At 41.0% G+C, this 24156-nt stretch overlaps 1 protein-coding gene across 3 annotated transcripts; it reads left to right on the top strand.

The window, feature by feature from the left end:
• The first annotated feature begins 362 nt into the window (after positions 1 to 362).
• Positions 363 to 18961, top strand: fbxo4 (F-box protein 4). 3 transcript variants are annotated; one of them, XM_008102839.3, is made up of 7 exons: positions 363 to 2755; positions 4012 to 4243; positions 11012 to 11232; positions 12598 to 12670; positions 13009 to 13178; positions 13812 to 13987; positions 15184 to 18961. In XM_008102839.3, the coding sequence occupies exons 1-7, from the start codon at positions 2659 to 2661 to the stop codon at positions 15271 to 15273; spliced, it is 1059 nt and encodes a 352-aa protein (XP_008101046.1). In that variant the 5' UTR covers positions 363 to 2658; the 3' UTR covers positions 15274 to 18961. The 3 variants fall into 3 exon arrangements, with proteins under 3 accessions (XP_008101046.1, XP_003216275.1, XP_062828518.1); XM_003216227.4 differs by having other exon boundaries at positions 364 to 2755; positions 4008 to 4243; XM_062972448.1 differs by lacking the exon at positions 363 to 2755 and adding an exon at positions 3368 to 3500 and having other exon boundaries at positions 4008 to 4243.
• Positions 18962 to 24156: the final 5195 nt, after the last annotated feature.

Here is a 24156-nt window from a genome sequence, read left to right as displayed (position 1 = left end):
AGTAAGGTTTTATAAACAAATTATTCCTAGAACTGAATATATATATATATAATCTGTGGCAGAATGTTGTTGTGTGTCTTTCGGGCTGTGTGGCCATGTTCCAGAAGCATTCTCTCCTGACGTTTCGCCCACATCTATGGCAGGCATCCTCAGAGGTTGTGAGGTATGGAGAAAACTAAGCAAAGAGGTAAATATATATCTGTGGAAAGTCTAGGGTGAGAGAGGTCAGTGTGAATGTGTGTAGTTAATCAAGTGATTAACTACACACATTCACACTGACCTCTCTCACCCTAGACTTTCCACAGATATATATTTACCTCTTTGCTTAGTTTTCTCCATACCTCACAATCTCTGAGGATGCCTGCCATAGATGTGGGCGAAACGTCAGGAGAGAATGCTTCTGGAACATGGCCACACAGCCCGAAAGACACACAACAACCCTGTGATCCTGGCCATGAAAGCCTTCGACAACACATTGTGGCAGAATGCCTAGTAATCTATTGCAAAACTCTAGGGTTCAAGGGAATCTGGGTAAAAGAAACCCAGTTTGTTTATCTAGGGCGATGCGTCTCAACCTGTGGCTGGGGTTTCTGGGAGTAGTAGGCCAAAACACCTGGGGACCCACAGGTTGAGACCCCTAGGACCCCTTCCGCACAGCTGAATAAAAACCCACATTTTCTGCTTTGAACTGGAATACATGGCAGTGTGGACTCGGATAGCTCAGTTCAAAGCAGATACTGTGGGATTTTCTGCCTTGCTATTCTGGATTATGTGGCTATGTGGAAGGGCCCTAAGTTCCCTTCAACCCAAGTTTAGCAAAAGTGTTTGCAAATACCAGATTTTGTTCATTTTCATGGTTTCCTCCTTTCTGTGGAAATTGTCCACATGCTTGTGGATTTCAATGGCTTCTCTGTTGTCTGACATGGTGGTTGTCAGGATGGTCCGGATTTCTACGTTCTCAAATAATATAACAACACATAAATGCTGGATCACTCTAACAACCACGTCAGGCTACACAGGGAAGCCATTGAAATCCATAAGCATGTGGACAATTTCAACAGAAAGGAGGAAACCATGAAAATGAACAAAATCTGGTCACCAGTACAGTAGTCTCTCACTTATCCAAGCCATTTTTGTAGCCAATGTTTTCAATATACAGTAGAGTCTCACTTATCCAACACTCTCTTATCCAACGTTCTGGATTATCCAATGCATTTTTGTAGTCAATGTTTTCAATATATCATGATATTTTGGTGCTAAATTCGTAAATACAGTAATTACTACATAGCATTACTGTGTATTAAACTACTTTTTCTGTCAAATTTGTTGTATAACATGATGTTTGGGTGCTTAATTTGTAAAATCATAACCTAATTTAATGTTTAATAGGCTTTCCCTTAATCTCTCCTTATTATCCAACATATTCGCTTATCCAACATTCTGTCGGCCCGTTTACGTTGGATAAGCGAGACTCTACTGTATCGTGATATTTTGGTGCTAAATTCGTAAATATAGTAATTACTACATAACATTACTGCGTATTAAACTACTTTTTCTGTCAAATTTGTTGTATAACATGATGTTTTGGTGCTTAATTTGTAAAATCATAACCTAATTTGATGTTTAATAGGCTTTTCCTTAATCCCTCCTTATTATCCAAGATATTCGCTTATCCAAGCTTCTGCCGGCCCGTTTATGTTGGATAAGTGAGACTCTACTGTACCAGATTTTGTTCATTTTCATGGTTTCCTCCTTTCTGTTGAAATTGTCCACATGCTTGTGTATTTGAATGGCTTCTCTGTGGAATCTGACATAGTGGTTGTTAAGAAAACTCCAGCAATTCTGTGTTCTCAAACAATATAATAAAACTCAGAAATGCTGGACCACTCTGACAGAGAAACCATTGAAATCCACAAGCATGTGAACAGTTTCAACAGAAAAAAGGAAACCATGAAAATGAACAAAATCTGGTCACCAGTGTTTAAAAAACCCTCTAAAATCTGGACAGTAAATAAAGAACTGCATTCAAAAACGGGAGAATTCCTGACAGGAAAAAAAATCGGCCAGCTAACACCTCCCAACAAAGGATTCCCCTAACCAGGAAGCAGCCAGGCTTTGAAGCTGCAAGGCTATTCGATGCTAATCAAGGTGATCAATGGCAACATTCACACATGCCTCAAACAGACAAGTTCTTTCTCCCACCCTGGACATTCCACAGATATATAAACCCCTCTTGCCTAGTTTCCAACCGACTTCAACACCTCTGAGGTTACCTGTCACAGATGCAGGCGAAACGTCAGGAAAAAATGTTTATGGAACATGGCCATACATCCCGGAACACTCACAGCAATCCAACTCCTAGCCTTCCTAACTGCCTTGAGCCATGGCAGTTAAAGCGGTGTCCAGCTAAGTTAACTTGACAATGTAGACGCACCTTTGGACTTAACGGGAAAAGGCGGGCCTTGGGCGTGTGCGGCCACTACGCAGCAGCATCGGAGCGGAAGAGGAACCGAAAGCACTCCCTGCCCAGCAGCAGAGCGGTTTTGGTATCGCTGTCCCTTTAAGGAACGCGCTTCATCCATTCTCACCCATGGCCAGCGACTGGAGGCGCATCGAGACCGCTTTGCGCGGCAGCCTCCGCCTCTTCTTTCGGGACAAATGGGCCCAGCGCGGAAACCGAAAGGAGGCCTCGGAAGCAGACCAGGAGGAGGGAGGGCAGGAAGCGCAGCAGCCCAGCGCCCTGGAGGCCTTGCCGGTAAGCTTGTCTACACTGTACACTTAACGCAGTTCTATCACGCTTTATATGCGATGGAATCTTGGGAGTTGCAAATTGTACAGCTCTGCTGAAGAGTGTTTAGGGCCTCACTGAACTTCAGCTCCCAAGACATTGGGCCAGGGCAGTTAAAGTAGTTCCAAACTGCATTAATTGTACAGCGTGCAGATACACCTTCTTCCAACCAATCAGTTCCAACGGGGCAGGAAAGCGTTGGAGGGAGGGGGAGAGGGAACCATGTGATGCTGCCTGGCCCCGCCCCCTCAGCTCCCCATTGGCCCCAACAATTCTGGGACCGCCCCCCCTCCCACACTAGACTCCACCCCCTTCAGTCTCCAAATGTCCAGAATTGTGATCATTTAAAGAGGCAGGGGCTTATTTAGAAGGGCCAAGGAAAGCGGCCAGCAGAGTTCCTTAAACACAGAATGCAGCTACATCAGGAATGGGCAAACTTCGGCCCTCCAGGAGTTTTGGACTTCAACTCCCACAATTCCTAACAGCCGGCAGGCTGTTAGGAATTGTGGGAGTTGAAGTCCAAAACACCTGGAGGGCCGAAGTTTGCCCATTCCTGAGCTACATGATAGAATTAACACGGTTTGACACCACTTTAGCAATTTTGGCTCAATGCTATGGAATTGTAGAACTAACTCCCATTATTTTATAACTTGGAGTGAACACAGTTTAAAGTAATATCAAACCTACCTAAGTCTCAAGATAGATCTCTCAGGTAAGTCTGTCAGACTATCTCAGTATGTGTCTACATTGTAGACACTTTGATACTACTTTAATTCTTGGCTAAATGCTAGGGGAGTTGTAGCCTTCTCTGCCAAGAGTTCTGGCTGGATGCTGCCTGGGGGAATTCTTTGTTGGGAGGTGTCAGTCAGGCTTAGAAGCTGCAAGGCTGTTCAATACTAATCACAGTGGCCAGTTGCAACATTCACACCTGCCTCAAGCAGACAAGAGTTCTTTCTCCCACCCTGAACATTCCACAGATATATAAAACCCACTTGACTAGTTTCCAACAGACCTCACAACCTCTGAGGATGCCTGCCATAGAGGTGGGCAAAACAACAGGAGAGAATGCTTCTGGAACATGACCATACAGCTCGGAAAACTGACAGCAACCTAAGGTTGTTTTATTTTGTCATTTTCAAATTCTCAGTCCCAAACATTGAGATAAAAATTTAACTGTCTGATTCTCATGCTCTTAAATTTCAATTTATCTTATTTTCAGATAGATGTACAGCTATACATTATGTCTTTTCTGACACCCAAAGATTTGAGTTATTTGGGAAGTACCAGTTGCTACTGGAGGCTTGCGGTCCAAGATCCTTTACTGTGGCGACACTTTCTGATTCGGGATGTCCCTTCTTGGCCTGCCATGGACTGGAAGTCACTCCCAGAGGCAAAGATATTTGACAGATCCCTCCCTGCCTTCCATAATGATGCCTCATATGACTACATGGCAGCGTAAGTATCCCATACAATCTCATGTAGAAGTATAACAACCATGTTCAGTTGAAAGCAATCTCATTTATGCAAGCCCCATCTACAATCTATATATATAAAAGAGTGATGGCATCAGGGCAGCGGACAAAACAACAAAACTACAGGCCCCCCAACCTCGAAATTTGACAACACAACCCATCATCCACGCCTCTAGGTTGATACAAAAAAAAGAAAAGAAAAATAAAGTCCTAATTAGAGGGAGAGCAATAATTGTTTTTATCCAATTGCTGCCAGTTTAGAGGGCTAATCTCTGCCCACTTCGTTGCCTAGCAACCAAGGGACAGCCAGGTTTCAGTTAGGGGACAGGCAGATTTAGGCCTCACTTAGACTTCTTCCACAGATTATCTAATTTGCACTGGATTATATGGCAGTGTAGACTCAAGGCCCTTCCACACAGCTATATAACCCATTTATAATCTTATATTATCTGCTTTGCACTGGATTATCTTGACTCCACACTGCCATATAATCCACTTCAGTGTGCATTTTATACAACTGTGAAGAAAGGGCCTCATATAATCCAGTTCTGAGCAGATAATATAAGATTAGAAATATACAGTAGACTCTCACTTATCCAACATAAACAGGCCAGCAGGATAAGTAAATATATTGGATAATAAGAAGGGATTCAGGAAAAGCTGATTAAACATCAAATTAGGTAATCGTTATACAAATTAAGCACCAAAACATCATATTATACAACAAATTTGACAGAAAAGGTAGTTCCATGCGCAGTAATGCTATGTAGTAATTACAGTAGAGTCTCACTTATCCAACACTCGCTTATCCAACGTTCTGGATTATCCAACGCATTTTTGTAGTCAATGTTTTCAATATATCGTGATATTTTGGTGCTAAATTCATAAATACAGTAATTACTACATAGCATTACTGCGTATTGAACTACTTTTTCTGCCAAATTTGTTGTCTAACATGATGTTTTGGTGTTTCATTTGTAAAATCATAACCTAATTTGATATTTAATAGGCTTTTCCTTAACGCCTCCTTATTATCCAACATATTCGGTTATCCAACATTTTGCCAGCCCACTTATGTTGGATAAGTGAGACTCTACTGTACTGTATTTACAAATTTACCAGTAAAATATCACAATGAATTTGAAACACTGACTACAAAAACATTGATTATGAAAAGGCAGATTGTGTTGGATAATCCAGAACATTGTATAAGCGAATGTTGGATAAGTGAGATTCTACTTTGATATGAAATAATTTCTAGGATAGAATAATGCAGAACAATATAATCTCTAAAACCAGGACAGTAATAAAGAAATAAAGAAAGTAAATAAAGCAAGGAAATTGGAAATTCCACAAAGGAAACAATCAGGGCCAGCTAACACCTCCCAAGAAAGGATTCTTCCAGAAAGGAAGCTGAGAAGGCAGTGAAGCACTATGTATTACCAAAGTCCTTATAATTACTATCCTTACTATTATTATTATTATTATTATTGTGTTGCGGTCAACCGTGAAAATGAATACAATCTGGCTCCAAGTATTCAAAAACACTAAAATCAGAATATAAAAAAATTAATGTGGTATAATAAAACAGAACAATACAATCTCTAAAATCAGAACACTAAATAAAGAACAACACTCTGAAAATAGGGGAATTCCACACAGAAAACAATCAGGGCCAGCTAACACCTCCCAACAAAGGATTCCCATCATCAAAGTCTGGCCAATCCTCTGTTTTCTCAGGGCCACAGACAGTAGAAGCATATAAAATATTGCAAACAACACCACTCTGAAAACAAGGTAATTCCAGACAGGAAACAATCAGGGCCAGCTAACACCTCCCAACAAACAAATCACTCAGGGAGGAAACAGTTAGGCTTTAAATCTGCAAGGCCATTACATCCTAATCATTTTTCCTAATTGCAGCATTCATACTTGCCTCCAACAGACAAAAAAAAAACAATCAGAAATATTGCATATTCACAACCTTTAGGAAATAATGACCCCTGATGGCACAGCATGTTAAAGCGCTGAGCTGCTGAACTTCTGGACTGAAAGGCTGCAGGTTTGAATTGGGGGAACTGACAGAGCCCCCACTGTTAGCCCCAGCTTCTGCAAACCCAGAAGTTCAAAAACATGTAAATGTGAGTGCATCAATAGGTACTGCTCCGGTGGGAAGGTAACGCCGCTCCATGCAGTCATCCCACATGACCTTGGAGGAGTCTACGGACAACGACGGCTCTTCGGCTTAGAAATGGAGATGAGCACCAACCCCCAGAATCATACATGACTGGGCTTAATGTCCGAGGAAAACGTTTACCCTTTACCTTAACTACCACCAATTCCTCAATACTTTATTTCCCATACCACCATTCTTCGCCACAGCAACGCGTGGCCGGGCACAGCTAGTATATATATAAAAGAGTGATGGCATCACGGCAATTCACAAAACAACAAAAGTACAGGCCCCCCAACCTCAAAATTTGACAACACAACCCATCATCCACGCCTCAAGGTTGATACAACAAAAAGAAAAGAAAAATAAAGTCCTAATTAGAGGGAGAGCAATAATTTTTTTTATCCAATTGCTGTCAGTTTAGAGGGCTAATCTCTGTCCACTTCGTCTCCTAGCAACCAAGGGACAGCCAGGGTTCAGTTAGGGGACAGGCAGATTTAGGCCTCACTGAGTCTTCTTCCACAGATTATCTAATTTGCACTGGATTATATGGCAGTGTAGACTCAAGGCCCTTCCACACAGCTATATAACCCATTTATAATCTTATATTATCTGCTTTGCACTGGATTATCTTGACTCCACACTGCCATATAATCCACTTCAGTGTGCATTTTATACAGCTGTGAAGAAGGGGCCTCATATCATCCAGTTCTAAACAGATAATTTAAGATTATCAATATACAGTAGAGTCTCACTTATCCAACGTAAACAGGCCGGCAGGATAAGTGAATATGTTGGATAATAAGAAGGGATTCAGGAAAAGCCAATTAAACATCAAATTAGGTAATAGTTATACAAATTAAGCACCAAAATATCATATTATACAACAAATTTGACAGAAAAAGTAGTTCCATGCGCAGTAATGCTATGTAGTATTTACAGTAGAGTCTCGCTTATCCAACGTTCTGGATTATCCAACGCATTTTTGTAGTCAATGCTTTCAATATATCATGATATTTTGGTGCTAAATTCATAAATACAGTAATTACTATATAGCATTACTGTGTACTGAACTACTTTTTCTGATAAATTTGTTGTCTAACATGATGTTTTGGTGCTTAATTTGTAAAATCATAACTTAATTTGATGTTTAATAGGGTTATCCTTCATTCCTCATTATCCAACATATTCACTTATCCAACGTTCTGCCGGCCCGTTTATGTTGGATAAGTGAGACTCTACTGTACTGTATTTACAAATTTACCACTAAAATATCACAATGAATTTTAAACACTGACTACAAAAACATTGATTATGAAAAGGCAGACTGCGTTGGATAATCCAGAACATTGTATAAGCGAATGTTGGATAAGTGAGATTCTTCTTTAATATGAAATAATTACTGGGATAGAATAATGCAGAACAATATAATCTCTAAAACCAGGACAGTAAATAAACAGGGGAATTCCACACAGGAAACAATCGGGGCCAGCTAACACCTCCCAACAAAGTATTCCCATCATCAAAGTCTGGAAAATCCTGTTTTCTCAGGGCCACAGACAGTAGAAGCACATAAAATATCGCAAACAACACCACTCTGAAAACAAGGGAATTCCAGACAGGAAACCATCAGGGCCAGCTAACACCTCCCAACAAAAAATTAACTCAGGGAGGAAACAGTTAGGCTTTAAATCTGCAAGGCCATTACATCCTAATCATTTTTCCTAATTGCAGCATTCATACTTGCCTCCAACAGACAAAAAAAAAACAATCAGAAATATTGCATATTCACAACCTTTAGGAAATAATGACCCCTGATGGCACAGCATGTTAAAGTGCTGAGCTGCTGAACTTCTGGACCGAAAGGCCACAGGTTTGAATTGGGGGAGCGGAGAGAGCCTCCACTGTTAGCCCCAGCTTCTGCCAACCCAGAAGTTCGAAAACATGCAAATGTGAGTGCATCAATAGGTACTGCTCCGGCGGGAAGGTTACGCCGCTCCATGTAGTCATCCCACATGACCTTGGAGGAGTCTACGGACAACGCCGGCTCTTCGGCTTAGAAATGGAGATGAGCACCAACTTCCAGAGTCAGACACGACTGGACTTAATGTCAGGGGAAAAGCTTGACCCTTGACCTTAACTACCACCAATTCCTCAATACTTTATTTCCCAGACCACCAGACTTCGCCACAGCAACGCGTGGCCGGGCACAGCTAGTGCCATATAAAATGCAGCTTATCTGCTTTGAACTGGATAATATGGCACTGTAAGGCAAATGTAAAGGTTTCCCCTGAAATTAAGTCCAGTTGTGTCCAACTCTGGGGGTTGGGGCTCATCTCCATTTCTAAGCCGAAGAGCCGGCCTTGTCCATAGATACCTCCAAGGTCATGTGGCTGGCATGACTTCATGGAACGCCATTACCTTCCCGCCGGAGCGGTACCTATAGATCTACTTACATTTGCATGTTTTTGAACTGCTAGGTTGGCAGAAGCTGGAGCTAACAGCGGGTGCTCACTCCCCTCCCCCGATTTGAACCTGGGACCTTTCGGTCTGCAAGTTCAGCAGCTCAGCGCTTTAACACATTGGGCCAACGGGGGCTCCTATATAATCCAGTTTAAAGTAGATAATCTGGATTATCTGCTTTGATAATCTGAATTATATGGCTGTGTAGATACAGCCTCTGTTCCATCGGGACTTATTCCTGACATGTATAGGATTGTGCTATAGGCCTCTTACAGTTTTGTGCAAAACATTGGTTTCAAAATCTTCCCTAGCATATGATACATCGATAGATGTATGAAAACCTAGGAACAATGAAAAAATCAAGGAACTTGACTCACTTCAGGATGGCTGGTGAACTAGTGTAGAGCTTGGTTATTCCCAGTTTCATAATTTGTAGGCAACCCACAAGGAACTTTATTTGGGAAAGTTGTTGGTTAGGAGTGAAATGACAGACCTGTTGTGTCCTCCCAACTGGGACATGAGGTTGAGAAGAGCCCTGAAACTGAGCAGGAAATGAAACAAACAACAAAACATAACTTTGGCCAAAGGATCCACCAAGGAACCAGTATATGCCTTCAGTCCCTGACTTACTCACAGCACTGGCTGAGATAAATAAAATTTATTGTGATCATTAGCATTATATAGGACTTCAGAGCTACATGAAAAAGACACAGTGTGCATGAATAACTTCTAATGCACATGTGGTAATTCTTATCTGATGTCTATGTGACCAGCATAGAATGTAAACAGGGATAGATTGTTGTTTACCAGGATGCTCTCAGGGACTGCCGCTGTAGCCATATCATTACATGGAGTGGCCCTGGGCAGTGGGCACATAATTTTACAGTTAACAGGATTTGTAGCATGGTGCAAATGACAGTGTTCGGCAAAACACTACAAGCTATGGGTGAGATGTAAGCCATTGTCAAAATGGCATTAACTAGGGACAACCACAACAGGCCAGCTGAATGTGTTAATTCATATTTTATGCCAACACTGTTTGATTCTGGCAGAATTTAAAGCTCAGCTTGCTTGTGCTAAAGTTCTAGGAGGTCAAAAGCTGAGTACTGGTGCATCTACACTGCAGAATTATTGTAGTTTGACACCACATTTCCTGCCATTGTTCAATGCCATGTCTGATAATATAATATTAATGACAACCAGCATAATTTAGTTTTTCGACATTATAGTTGGATTCCGAAAATCAAAGTTCGGATCCCCGCTCAGCCATGGAAACCATTGGCTGATTTTAGATAAGCTTCTGAAGAAGGTAAAAGCAAACTCATTGAACAAATCTTGCCAAGAAAACCCCTTGATAGGTTTCAATTACTTGGAATTGACTTGAAGGCATGCAACAAGTGCACCCATCTTCACAGCTTCCTTGTAGAACATTCTCTAATATACCTAACAATTTCATTCTGTTCCATGCTCTTGCCTTGGTAGTCATGTGTTTTGTTTTACATGTTTCTGTCCTACTTTAAACAGACATAATCATGACAATACCGTTGATATATTGAAACAGTAAAAATAACATTAATATCTGTTTTAGCATAGAAAGGAATATGAGTGTTTAAGTCAATTCAAATCTGAACATTTTCTGTACTAGGAAAGGAGAGTATGTCATCCACCAGATATTGGACTGCATTTCCCATTATCCTATGTTGATTAGAATTTATTACAATGGGAGTCTCAACACTACATGCTCACATTTGCTGCCATTCATGACAAAACAAAACAAAAGACACCCCCCCTTGTAAGATAAACCACCGTACGCACTGTGCAGTTTCTAATGGGAAAAGCGTGTCGGCTTTCTAAGACTTGTCTCTTAAGGACACACACACAGACCCTGTGTATAGTATATTTATATCTCACATTTTCTCTCATATCCCAGGGCAGCTTGTATTTGAATTGCCACTGTTCTCTAATCCTGACTGATACTCCATGCTTGCTCAGCTTAAGCTTTATACTTTTCCTTGCTGTTATGAAGCCCTTTAGTGTAATAGACATTGTTAGAAAATGCACAACATACCTATATTATTTTGCAGTCCACCTTGTTGTTCTTGTTGTTTTACACAGGTATAAAAAGTGCTATTCTTGTTGCAAACAGTCTCTGAGATCCAGGCAGCCCACATATGGAGCCATGGCTTCCTTTTTTCAGTCATTGATTACACAGGCGGAGCCTCGCTTTGCTATGTTTGGCCCTGGTTTGGAAGACCTGAGTGAATCTTTGATGCACAAAATGATGGGGACGCCAGAAATTTTGCCACTGGCTGGTATTCCTTCAAGACAAATACATGGTAATAAATTATTCTGTTGCAGTATATGGGGGGTTGCTTTTTAATGGACAGAGATGTGATGTTTGCACCAGACCCATTCCTTAAAAGGGGCATCAATTTTGGATTGTCCTGGACTTGCTGTGAGTTATCTACCCCATGTTTTCTATTGTGTGTCCTGGAAGGTTAGAACATAGGCAAGGAACTATAGTACAGTAGGTCCTCTACTTTCACAAGGGTTAGGGGCACAGAACCCCTGCAAAGGTAAGGGGAAAACACAATTTTTAAAAAATACACTGTTTTTTTTAACCTGAGAGAACATCTCTATAACAGTGGTTCTCAACCTTCCTAATGCCGTGACCCCCTTATGCAGTTCCTCATGTTGTGGTGACCCCCAACCATCAAATTATCTTCGTTGGTAATTCATAACTGTAATTTTGCTACTGTTATGAATCACAATGTAAATATCTGATAGGCAGGATGTATTTTCATTCTCTGGATCAAATTTGGCACAAATACCTGATATGCCCAAATTTGAATACTGGTGGGGTTGGGGGGGGGTTGATTTTGTCATTTGGGAGTTGTAGTTGCTAGGATTTATAGTTCACCTACAATCAAAGAGCACTCTGAACCCAGCCCACAATGGATCTGCACCAAACTTGGCATGCTGCCAACAAGGCCAACATTGAATACTGATCGAATTGGTGAGGGATGTTACTGAATTCTTGGAGTTGTAGTTCATTAACACTCAGAGAACACCCTGTACCATACTGGTAATGGAACTAGTAAACTTGCCACATGTACCCAACATGCCTAACTTTGAATACTGGTGGGGTTTCGAGGGGACTGACCTCAAAGGTTGGGAGTTATAGTTCACCCACATTAACAGAGAAATGTGTACCCAACTGATGGATCTGAACCAAACTTGTTATGGAAATATGTGTTTTCTGATGGTCTTTGACGACCCCTCTGACAACCTCTTGCAAGCCCCCCCCCCCCGGGGTCCCGACCCCTAGGTTGAGAAGCACTGCTCTGTAGAAATCTCTAGGTACTCCAGGATGACTCTATGCTCAACTTCTTCCAAATACTGACCATAAGATCACCCTGGAGTACCTAGAGATTCCTAGAGAGAATATATTAATCAAATCCATGAATAATCATATCTGCAAAAGTTTAACCTACAAATGTCAATAAAACCCTTGTTTTTGAAGTATGTGATCCTAGAGTCCTGTATCTGAGAACTCGGGCTTCCAAACAAAACTATGCCTTCAGTTATTAAGAGGTGTTACTAATTAGGCACTACATGCATTCCATTAATGAGCTCCATAGATGTTTCAAAACCATCATCAAAAGTCTTCTTTTCCTTTCTTTTCCACTGGTCTCAAACAGGGATAGGCTCAGGAGTCACATTTCATCTGAACAACCAGAAATTCAACATTCTGACCTTGTATTCAAGAATCAGGTACATTTTGTAATGATTTAATCTACTAACAACAACTCCACTAACTCTACCATCCCTTTTCTTCATTTTTACCCGACTCTTCTATTTCCCCCTTTTGTGTGAAAAGTTTGAAATGTTCAATATTTTTTATTGTTGTCTTTTGCAAGGGAAAGTAAACACTACTTTATTTTATCTGTAATAACATCTTTCAGGTAAGTCTCGGACCACAATCCAAATTACTACATGACTCATTTCATATATTTAGCAGAGATTGGGGATTGTAGCACAATTCAAAATTGCTTCTCTGTTTTTGCCTGCCTTGCATAGTATCTGAAGAAATTGTTTTTTCATTTTACCAGCAAGGAAAGACGCAGACCGAAAGAAGAGGACAGCACTCCCATCAACAAAATATTTCATGCGGAGAACAACCCTGATGGCACAACACAGTACACTCTGATTGATCACGTTAAAAATATGTGTGGACTCATTGATGGATTCATCTATGTTGCAGATGCTGAGGTGCATAAAAGTAAGGACTCTTGAATAATGCTGACATTTTCTAGGGGGTGTTTTAGGAGGTCACTCAAAAATATGAACCAAATGACTTTTCAATTCATAGTGTTGGAAGAGACCACAAGGGTCATCCAGTCCAACCTCCTGCCATGCAGAAACACACAATCAAAGCAGTCCTGGCAGATGGTCAACCAGTCTGTTTAAAAACCTCCAGAGAAGGAGGCTTCACCACAGTCTGAGGCAGCACTTCCAACTGTTGAACAGCTCTAATCATCAGGAAGTTTTTCTTGTGTTTAGATGGAATCATTTCCCCTGCAATTTGAATCCATTGCTTCGTGTCCAAGTCTCCAGGACAGCAGAAAACAAGCTTACTCCCTCCTCAACATAGCATTCTTTCAAATATTTAAGCATGGATATCATGCCTCCCAATCCTCTCCAAGCTCTTCATGGAGCTTCGCTTCTAGACCTTTAATCACTTTGGTCTCTTTTCTGAATATTGGTGGACTGCGCATTCCACCAGCCCTGGCCAGTACAGCCAATGAGGAGGAATGCTGTGCACTGCAATATAACAAGATGTAGAGGGTCATGTGATTCTCACCATCACTTTAGCTAGTGGATAATGTTGAAACAAAGCTTTCTGTTTTTGCAGAACACAATCGTCCAACTGAATTTGCTCAAATTATGGCAATGCTTGATCCAGCCCTTGGACCTTCCAACAGACCTCTCTTGGTTTTGTCCTGCATTTCTGATGCTGAGATGAAAAGGATCCCATGTGTTTATGTAGCACATCAGCTTCAACTAAACCTGCTTGGTCAACCTTGGCTGGTACTTTTTGTTTAATCTCATTATCTCTATTCCAAAGTATCTTCTTTGATCTGTCTACATCATGAAACTGAATGGCTGTAGTAAGTTCAGGAAGTATTTCTCTGCATTAACTTCCCAGACCTTTGTGCTGAGAGCGTGGAGCCTTTTCCCTGTTGGGATCTGTGTTCCATCAGTGAAGATGGGCCAAAGGTAAACATAGGTAGGGGCAGGGCCATCAGTGGAGATGACTCTTCACTTTGTTCACCACAATGAGGAGGAAAATTGGCATAAAGCTGGAAGGAAATATTGAAATAAAAAATTCAGTACTAGATGCTGGAGATACATAGGAAGGTAAAAAAGGCCCACATCCACACTGTGAGGCAGATTACTTTGGAAATCTCCGGGAACTGTGATTCCACTTAATAAGGTTTATGGTATCTACATGTTGTACCTTTTCTATCTTGAAGTAAACAATTGATTTTAAAAAGCTCTAAAATCAGGACAATAAACCAGAACAACACTAAAAAAACAACAACAGAAATTCCAGACAGGAAACAGTCAGGGCCAGGTAACTCCTCCCAACAAAGGATTCCTCCAGGCAGGAAGCAGCCAGGCTTTGAAGCTGCAAGGCTCTTCAATGCACATCAAATTGGCCAATTGCAACATTCACATTTGCCTGAAACAGATAAGTGTTCTTTCTATTACCCTAGACACCCCACAGATATATAAACCCCACTTGCCTAGTTTCCAACAGACCTCACAACCTCTGAGGATGCCTGCCATAGATGTGGGCAAAATGTCAGGAGAAAATGCTTCTGTCATTTTTTCCATTATGGCCCTTGTCACTCTGTTTTCCCACCACCATTCAGATATATTTCCACTTTTTTGTTGTGTTCTTTAAACTTGTTTCCAACATATGACAACCTTAAAGTGAACCTATCACAGGGCTTTCTGGGGTGAATTTATGTGATTCGCCTAAGATCACCAAGTGAGTTTCCATAGACGAGTGTGGAATCAAATCCTGGTCTCCAGAGTTGTGTCTAACACTCAGACCACTACACCACACTGGCTGTCATATTTCCACTACCATCCTGTAAAAGATATGCACATATATGTCAGTCTTGCAATGTCTTATACAGCTTTGCTTTCTTTTGGAAGAAAGACCTTTTGGTTTTGTGTAAGAAGTTCAACATCTGCTTCTCTCTTGGGTTTTACAGATTCAGGACACTGAAGCTGCCTCCTTAGCTGGACTGTTGGATGGAATTCATTGGCTCCTGAAACAAACTGAACATAGAAATACTCAATAATCAGACCTTTTTAAGAGTGCCAATAGACTTTTGTAAACTACTCAATTTGTAAGCAAATATGTTAACATAATTTCTGACCATTTCTTTCTTAGAAGAGACTTGATATTAAGAAAGACTGAGGCTGTCATAATGCCAGTGGGCAATTGAAGAGCTCCCAATGACAAGGTGAATTATAAGGCTTGTTGTTTTGTATGGCTGAAGGAATGGATATTGCTTAGAGGCATGAGACTTGTGGAAATAATTTAAGATTTAGGTGCCATAGATATCTTTGATATAAAATTAAGTTACATACTGAATTCAAAAATTATTGTTCTTCTACAAGCGTGAAATAAGTGTAAACAGAGACATTTTCTTTATGGTTATATTAGCCACCTTAGTAGCAGCCAATAATGAAAGGACCAAGGCAGTGACATCTCCGGCCTATCCCCTGTTCGGATATCAGCCAACACACCAACACCTTAAATCAAGAAATAGTTTTCTAATATCTACAGATATACTCGAAGGAACACCTCAGCAAGCGAGAGTCCAAAAATGGCAGGCTAAAACCTGGAACCTCATGCCATGGCTGATACCGAATAAGAGACCCCCTCCTGGGCACACAGAAGACTGGGTGACTTGGAAGGCGTGAACAGACTGCGTTCTGGCACCATGAGATTCAGATGCAACCTTAAGAAATGGGGCCACAAAGTGGAGTCCACGACATGCGAGTGTGGAGAAGAGCAAACCACAGGCCACTTACTACAATGCAGCCTGAGCCCTGCCATATGCACAATAGAGAACCTTCACTAGAGGCACTTTAAGTGGCCAGCTACTGGTTGAAGGATATTTAGTATAATGCCAAGTTTTTAAACTTTGTGTTTTTAAATACATTACAACGGCACCCTCGGTTCGCTTCTGACATGATAAATAAATAAATCACAAGAAGCCTTTTTAAAGGAAAAAATTGGTTAAAATAAGAGGTTTTAGCACGTTATCTGGTCTTTAGTGTATGTATCTGCATGGAATTAAAACTGATTCCTGGCATCTGCCTGCAAATATCATGCAGGCAAAACAGTTTTGAGTCCAAGTATCATTATCCTCTTATTGATACTTCCCATGTAGGAAAGTGAAGTCATCTTCTTTATCATATGTGGTCATATGGCAGCAAACCACTTCCCTTATATGTCTATTGGCATGTACTCCATAATACGTTACACCTTGACAAGTGTTTGTCTGTATTCCCCCATGCTTTATTTCAGGGATCAGCCATATTTATTTAGACCTGTTAAGACACACATGTTAGGTTTTACTGCTTATCCATGATGCTTATGGGATACTTGGAGAGTGTGGTGAAATCAGGATAGGCTGTGCAGGTAGCATGACAAGCATTCAGCATGCAGGTCAAGTTGTTTCCAGGAAAATCCTTTTTCAGGAATGCCAAACAGCTAATGTTGCCTGGGGGTGATAGCAGCTGGATGTCATCAACATCTGGATGACCAAGTTTTCTCTTTGTATGTGCCACAGATGTGCCATTGTCCATTGACTTAAATTATAATCTGTAAAGTGAGATTGGGATAGTAGCCAGCAAACCGATAGTAGAATACAGAGAAGCAAATGTTGCTTTAAACTTCCTGACAGTAAGATCTGTTCAGCAATGGAAAATGCTTCCTTAGAGTATAGTGAACTCTCTAGAAGTTTTAGAACAGGACCTGGACGACTTTCTCTTAGAAGTGCTTTTACTTTGTATTCCTTTAGAGTTGGTGGGTTGAACTAGATGACCCCTATAGTCTCTTCCAGCTCTATGATTCTATAAATCATCATCATACTTATCAGCACAAATTGCATAGGCGGTAGAGGAAACTCAAGGATAAGTCATTTAATTGCACTATAAATTACGACAGAATGGCTATCTTAGTGCAGCACAAAGAAATATGCTTATAATAGGTTTTTTAAAAATCTCATTAAAAAGAATTAGGAGCAAGGAATCTGACTGACATCAAGGGAGAAGTTCATGGAGACTTCCTAGATCTAGTGTAATATAGTGTAGACCAGCCTGGGCCAACTTGGGCCCTGCAGGTGTTTTGGACTTCAACTCCCACCATTCCTAACAGCCTCAGGCTGTTTCTTGCAGAATTCACGCAGAAGTTGGCTTACAATACTGTCGCCTGAAGAATTGTAAAAAAAATTCCCAGACCCACATGGCATGTACATAGTTTGTTTGGTTTTTTAAAAAAAATAATAATAACATAAACCACTGGAGAAGAATGCTTTCTGGAGCAAACCTTAGAGAAGGTAGATGCAGTCCAACGGTTCCTGGAGACCTACTTTACCCATCCAGGTTAGATAATATTAAGGGCATGGCTATCTTCATCTGTATACTTCTCTGGACTCCGAAGTCTTCAAGTGAAGCCTTTCTTTGAATTTTCTTACCAAGTGAAGTATGCTAACTAAGTTTACAGTCAAAGGAGCTTTTTCTAAAAGCAACATTTTCTTTTTTAAAAAATATTGGTTTTCTTCTTAAATGCTGCATTTTATTTTGCTGCAACTTTGCACTACTGCTGTGTCTTAATGTGTTTTTAGTTGTTGTGACTGCGCCTTCGGGGATTATGGTTGATGGGGATGGAATTCGAAGAGGAAGAAAAAACCCTAGTGATGAGGGTTCACTGGAGGAGTTGCGCAGGAAGCGACTTAGAGAGCTATATGGGGGATCTTCTGAGGAAGATTCAGATGGGGAGATGGATGCTGAGGAACAGGTGGTGGCTGGGTAAGCGGGCACTGAATGGGCACAGCCACCGGAGATGTCTGGGGATTTGGGGTCTATGGATACTTCTGAACCTGGGGTTTCTGCAGGAGCTGATCCCAATTGGGATGCTTGGAGAAGGGAGGATGGTTCTTTAAGTGTTCATGGGGCTAAGTGTGGGCAGGATGATTGGGACTCCGACGAATTGCTAGGTACTCCAGATCCACGAGCTCTAGCTGTGTGGAGCTCAGACTCTGAGTAGATTTGGGACACCTGGTGTTTGGGTGTGAGTGTTTGGTCACCCAGGAGGAAGGGGAATAAAATGGGAATGTTTGGCCACTGCACCTTGCGTGTGGCAAGGTGTTGCTGAGGCGCCATTGGGATCTCTGTGTTTCCATGAAGACTGGACTTGGACTATGATTTGAATCTGCTGTTATCACCTAGCTTGGCTCTCGCTGTGTCTTATCGTGGACCTGTTTTGGATGACTGCACCCTCTTCAGACCTTGGATCGGAATTTGACCTTGCTACTGCCTTCGCCCTGTGATTGATGACTACTATCGGCTTTTGACTCCTGGCTTGCTCTTTGGACACCGCTGTTATCTCCTGACCTGACCTTGGAATCCCGGACGACGTCTTTTCACCATCCTTTTGGAGCCTTCGGCTTTATCCACATTGTGGAAGCAGTCTACTGCATTCTTAGTTTGTTTGTTTGTTTCCTGACCAATTTGGTGTTTTCTTTTGGGAACTGTTCCTTTGAAAACTACAGAGCCGGCTGGCAGGGCTTGGACTCAGAAAGTGGAGTTTGCACTAAGTTTGTTTAGCTTTGTTTTTACCTGCTTGTGTTGCTGAATTATATTTTTGTTTGAACTGCTCTTGAAGCACTGATAGTGAAGTGTTTCAAGGTTTTTTTCTGTGTTAACATTACTTTTTGGCTTATCTGCTGAATAAACTCTATTTTTGTTCGCTAATTGGCGTCTGACTCTTGACATTAGTAGTCTATGAACCACCCATAGAACTTTTAATTATGTGGTGGCTTTCAAATAAAGGAAATGAATAAAGTGGCCCACCCACCAAACCAGATGCTTTTGATGCGTGACAATGGTATGTAAGTGGTAAACGCCTTTGAACTTTATGGTTTAAATGCAAATGGTTTAAACTGAAGATTGAGAATGTGTGGGTCTTCAGCCTCCTTAACATTGGCTATGCTAGACAACACTGATAGGAGTTGTAGTCAGATGTACGTAGTTACAGTAGTGTCTCACTTATCCAAGCTAAACGGGCCGGCAGAAGCTTGGATAAGCGAATATCTTGGATAATAAGGAGGGATTAAGGAAAAGCCTATTAAACATCAAGTTAGGTTATGAGTTTACAAATTAAGCACCAAAACATCATGTTATAAAACAAATTTGACAGAAAAAGTAGTTCAATACGCAGTAATGTTATGTTGTAATTACTGTATTTACGAATTTAGCACCAAAGTATCACGATATATTGAAAACATTGACTACAAAAACGGCTTGGATTATCCAGAGGCTTGGATAAGTGAGACTCTACTGTATATGCTATTTTGGACTTTAATAAATCAAGAAGGTTGAGCTACAATTCTTTCATTTTCTGCTCTTGTACTGGAAATGTTCAGAAGTATGTTTAGGCACCAACCTTTTACTTATTTACCTGGGAGTAACACTCACCAAATTGACGGAAGCTTAATTTTCAGTAGCTATGTATAGAACTGCCCAGCTAGAATACATATGATATCTTGATACATGTTTATTCCAGAGATGCATCTACATTTTAGGATCAATGCAGATAAACACCACTGGAATCATTGAAGTTGTAGTTTGCTGAGGTACCAGCACTCTGGCTGAGAAGGTTAAAAATCTTGTAAAACTATATCTTCCATGGTTCCATACTATTGATCCATGGCAGTTAAAGTGCTGCCAAACTTTATTAACTCTACAGTGTAAATGCATCCCAGGTTTTGCCTGTAAAGATTCAACGTTCCCCTCATCAGCCGCCAGAGGTCACTTTTGTTCTATAGAGTGAAGAACCACAATCCCATAAAGGGTTTTAAAATGTGGTGCCTTCTCATTTAAACCTATCTGCACTTTCTGCAGAGAGAAATCCTGCAAACTAGAACATGGTATTATTATTTATATATTATTTATTTCCAACATTTATATCCTGCCCTTCTCATCCGAAGGGACTCAGGGCGGTTTACAACAATTGGCAAAAATTCAGTGCTTACACATAGTTATAAATCACAAACAGTACATACAATCAATTAAAAACTATTAAAATACAATATAAAATCTAAAACATGATTAGATCAATTCGTCCAAGAAACGTATACAGATAAACAGTATACAGATATTTCTAGTATTTTCCCATGACTGTTAAACCTTTGAGTGCTTCCATTACTTCTTGCAAGTATTTAGTAGGAGAATAGAGTACTACCTGCTATAATAACAACAACAACAATAATTTCATTTCTTACCTGTCTCCTCCCATGACAACTTAGTGGTGTCTTGAATGTGAGGTATATGTATGTAGACCTATAGGCTATACCTACATACATGCATACATACATACATGAATATGAATATGTAAGTAACACTGGGTGTGTGGTTGCTGGGAGTTTTCTGGGCTGTATGGCGATGTTCCAGAATCATTCTCTCCTGACATTTTGCCACATCTATGGCAGGCATCCTCAGAGGTTGTGAGGTCTGTTGCAAACTAGGCAAGTGGGGTTTATGTATCTGTGGAATGTTCAGGGTGGGAGAAAGAACTCTTGTCTGCCTGAGGCAAGTATGAATTTTGCAATTGGCCAGATTGATTAGCATTGAATAGCCTGACAGCTTCAAAGACTGGCTGTTTCCTGCCTAGGGGGATCCTTTGTTGGGAGGTGTTAACTGGCCCTGATTGTTTCTTGTCTGGAATTCCCGTTTTTGAGTGCTGATATTTATTTACTGTCCTAGTTTTAAATACTAGTATCCAGATTTTGTTAATTTTCATGATTTTCTCCTTTCTGTTGAAACAAAGAAATTGTTTTATTTATTTAGGGAGGTTTTTGATTCACAGGGCTGCCAAATTGAGGCTCATAAAAACTTTATGGGCATTTGGCATCCTAAATCCCAAAATGACTTCAGATTTGTTCCCTCACATGCAATTGCTTTGACAGTTCTGTGTTACAAGATGTGACTGAATTAAATTAGTATAGAAATTTGTAATGGAATTTGTGGAAGAACTGTGTGTGGTTCGACATTTTAAATTGTATTTTACAAATCCGGCACCCCAAAATATTCAAAACAGCTGCAGTTCTGATCGGGATTTTGACAGGATTTTACTATGTTTTCATTGTGTGATATAAAACTAATATTTAATTGTTTAAAACTTTTACATGAATACGTTTTTGGATCCTGCATAAGAGAAAAGGCAAGATGTAAATTAAATCAAATCTATAAATGTCCTGAGCAGTTACAAAATGCTTAAAACAGCCATGCCTCTAATTCTGTAGCTTTAATATTTGAGGAAGGACAAACACAACACACATCTGTTGTTGAAGACTTTCATGGCCAGAATCACTGGGTTGCTGTGAGATTTCCGTTCTGTATGGCCATGTTCCAGAAGCATTCTCTCCTGATGTTTAGCCTACATCTATGGCAGGCATCCTCAGAGATTGTGAGATCAGACCTCACAACCTCGGAGGATGCCTGCCATAGATGTCAGCGGAACGTCAGGAGATAACGCTTCTGGAACATGGCCATACAGCCCGGAAAACTCACAGCAACCCAAAAACACACATGTATTTTGTACTTACAATTGTTTACAAAACAAAAATAGCAACAAATTGCTGAAAAAGGTTTTTTTAAAAAAACAAACAATATTCACCAACTTATTGAGGAACATGAAACAATGAAGTTGTACTTGAAACAAAATATACATGTTACAGAAGGGGAAATCAAACCATTACCATTACCATTGCTTCAGGATTGTATGATTCCATTTTCCTATTGAATTTCTCCAAGTCTGGACTTCTCTGAAAGGAATAATACCTATTCACTTCGTTCTGGATATTGCTTGCCATTGTTAGCAGGAGATATAGCTTGCCAGTGTAGCTGCATAGCAAGCAATTTATATCTACCCATAGAGCTGATATCAATCTTGTATCCGGTATGTCGTAAGTTGCCCCCATAATGTTCTTGCTGTGACAGAAACATTTTTTTTCCTAGCAATTTCATCCACCTTCTGAAGGGGAGTAATTGAAGCCAGTGAAATCCACCAAGCTCAGTATCAATATGAGAGGCAAATAGTTACAGTTGTAGTAAGGTAAAGGTAAAGTTTCCCTGACGTTAAGTCCAGTCATGTCTGACTCTAGGGGTTGGTGCTCATCTCCATTTCTAAGCCGAAGAGTCGGCGTTGTCCGTAGACACCTCCAAGGTCATGTGGCCGGCATGACTGCATGGAGCGCCGTTACCTTCCCACCGGAAGGTATTGATCTCCTCACATTGATCTACTCACATTGGCATGTTTTCGAACTGCTAGGTTGGCAGAAGCTGGAGCTAACAGCGGCCACTCACTCCGCTCCCGGGATTTGAACTTGGGACCTTTCGGTCTGCAAGTTCAGCAGCTCAGTGCTTTAACACACTTCACCACCGGGGCTCCTTTTAGTTGTAGTAGTGAATGGAAATAAAAGCCAAAATCCTCTTGACAGAGCCAATTAGAATAGACCCATTGGATCTATGGCATTTACATGAGCATTGACTCAGCCTTCAGCAGTTGGTTCAATGGGTCTACTCAACTATCAAGAAGATTTAGGCTGATGTCACCAGGTCAGACAAGATGGAAGCCAGAAGGAGGAGCAGGAAATGTTGCCAAAGACATGGAAAGTGACAAACACCCCCCCCCCCCCCAATACATCTGGTTAATTTTCTATTATCCCACCCACTAAAATATCTAATTTTCTCTCTCTTTTCCCCATTTCCCTGCTTTGTCCTGGCTTACTACAACTGTTAGAAACTAAATTCAAAATGGAGAAGTAGTCTCCACTAAATTAACGAGGAGAGGAGAGGGCAGTGTCTTGCTGCAGCCACATCTAGCCCGTGTTTTTCCTTACTGATACCTTTGCCATCTTGACCACACCCGTATGTTGCTTGGCCACCATACATTCCCATTTTCATCTGTGCATCACTGGAGGATAGAAGGAGAGGTGGAAAAAGAGAAGTAATTCCTGGAGTAATTTCAGGAATGCTGGTTGATCAAAGCTGAGATTGTCTTCTGCTTCTGGTTGAATGGTATGTTGCCTGTACAGCAACTTCAAACAAGGAAAAAGAATATTTTAAACAAACACCTATTCCCCCAGAAAGCTGCTGCGTTCATGGAAGTTGTTACCCAGGTGAATAATGGCAGTAAGAAGAGCAACATAATGTACTTGACATGCACCAGCCTGTAAATGGGTTAGAGCAAATGGCAAATGGCACTGAAACAAATTATTCAGTTTCCGCAATTAGCTCTGATGGCTGGTTTGACTCTCTTGTCATTTCAGTTAAGTGTTAATTTCCAGGGAATGTGAATGAATACACCCAGACAAACACATAATAGAGGAGGACTTGGGTGAAGTAAACAGGCCGGCATTATTCTGCAAGGTCAGTTCTGCCATTAGACAAAATGTGACAAACGCTTCAGGCAGCAGATGTTGGGGGTAGAAGTAGCTCCTCCTGGAAGACTAAGCTGTGTGCATTATGTGTCCTCTGGTGTATGCCTGAACCAGGTTTTCTGAGGTTCAGAATCTCTAGAACAACTTAGAGTCAGTTCTCCACATTCACTGGGGTTAGGGGCACGTGAGCTTCATGAGAGTGAAAAACAGCAAATAAAAATGCAACTTTCTTTCTCTGAGAACATCTCTTTGGAACCTTTTGTGCCCTCCGGGATGATTCTTGTGGCCAATCGTCACTGGAAGCTGAACCCAGAATGACTGCCTTCTGTCAGGGGCCACAAAAGTGCAGTGGATCCATGCAGTCCATTGGCCACATTTTGCTTACTTGTGGACCACGGTATCTTCTCCAGACCTCAAAAGGAGGATGAGGAGGAATCTCAGGTTGAGAGTGGCTGCTTTAAAAGCATCCCCACATACACACACACATATACATCCTTCTCATTTGTT

This window comes from Anolis carolinensis, chromosome 2 (assembly GCF_035594765.1).
Source record: "Anolis carolinensis isolate JA03-04 chromosome 2, rAnoCar3.1.pri, whole genome shotgun sequence".
NCBI lineage: Eukaryota > Metazoa > Chordata > Lepidosauria > Squamata > Dactyloidae > Anolis > Anolis carolinensis.
Note: the sequence above shows the minus strand (reverse complement) of the source record. Positions and strands in the feature narration are given on the sequence as shown.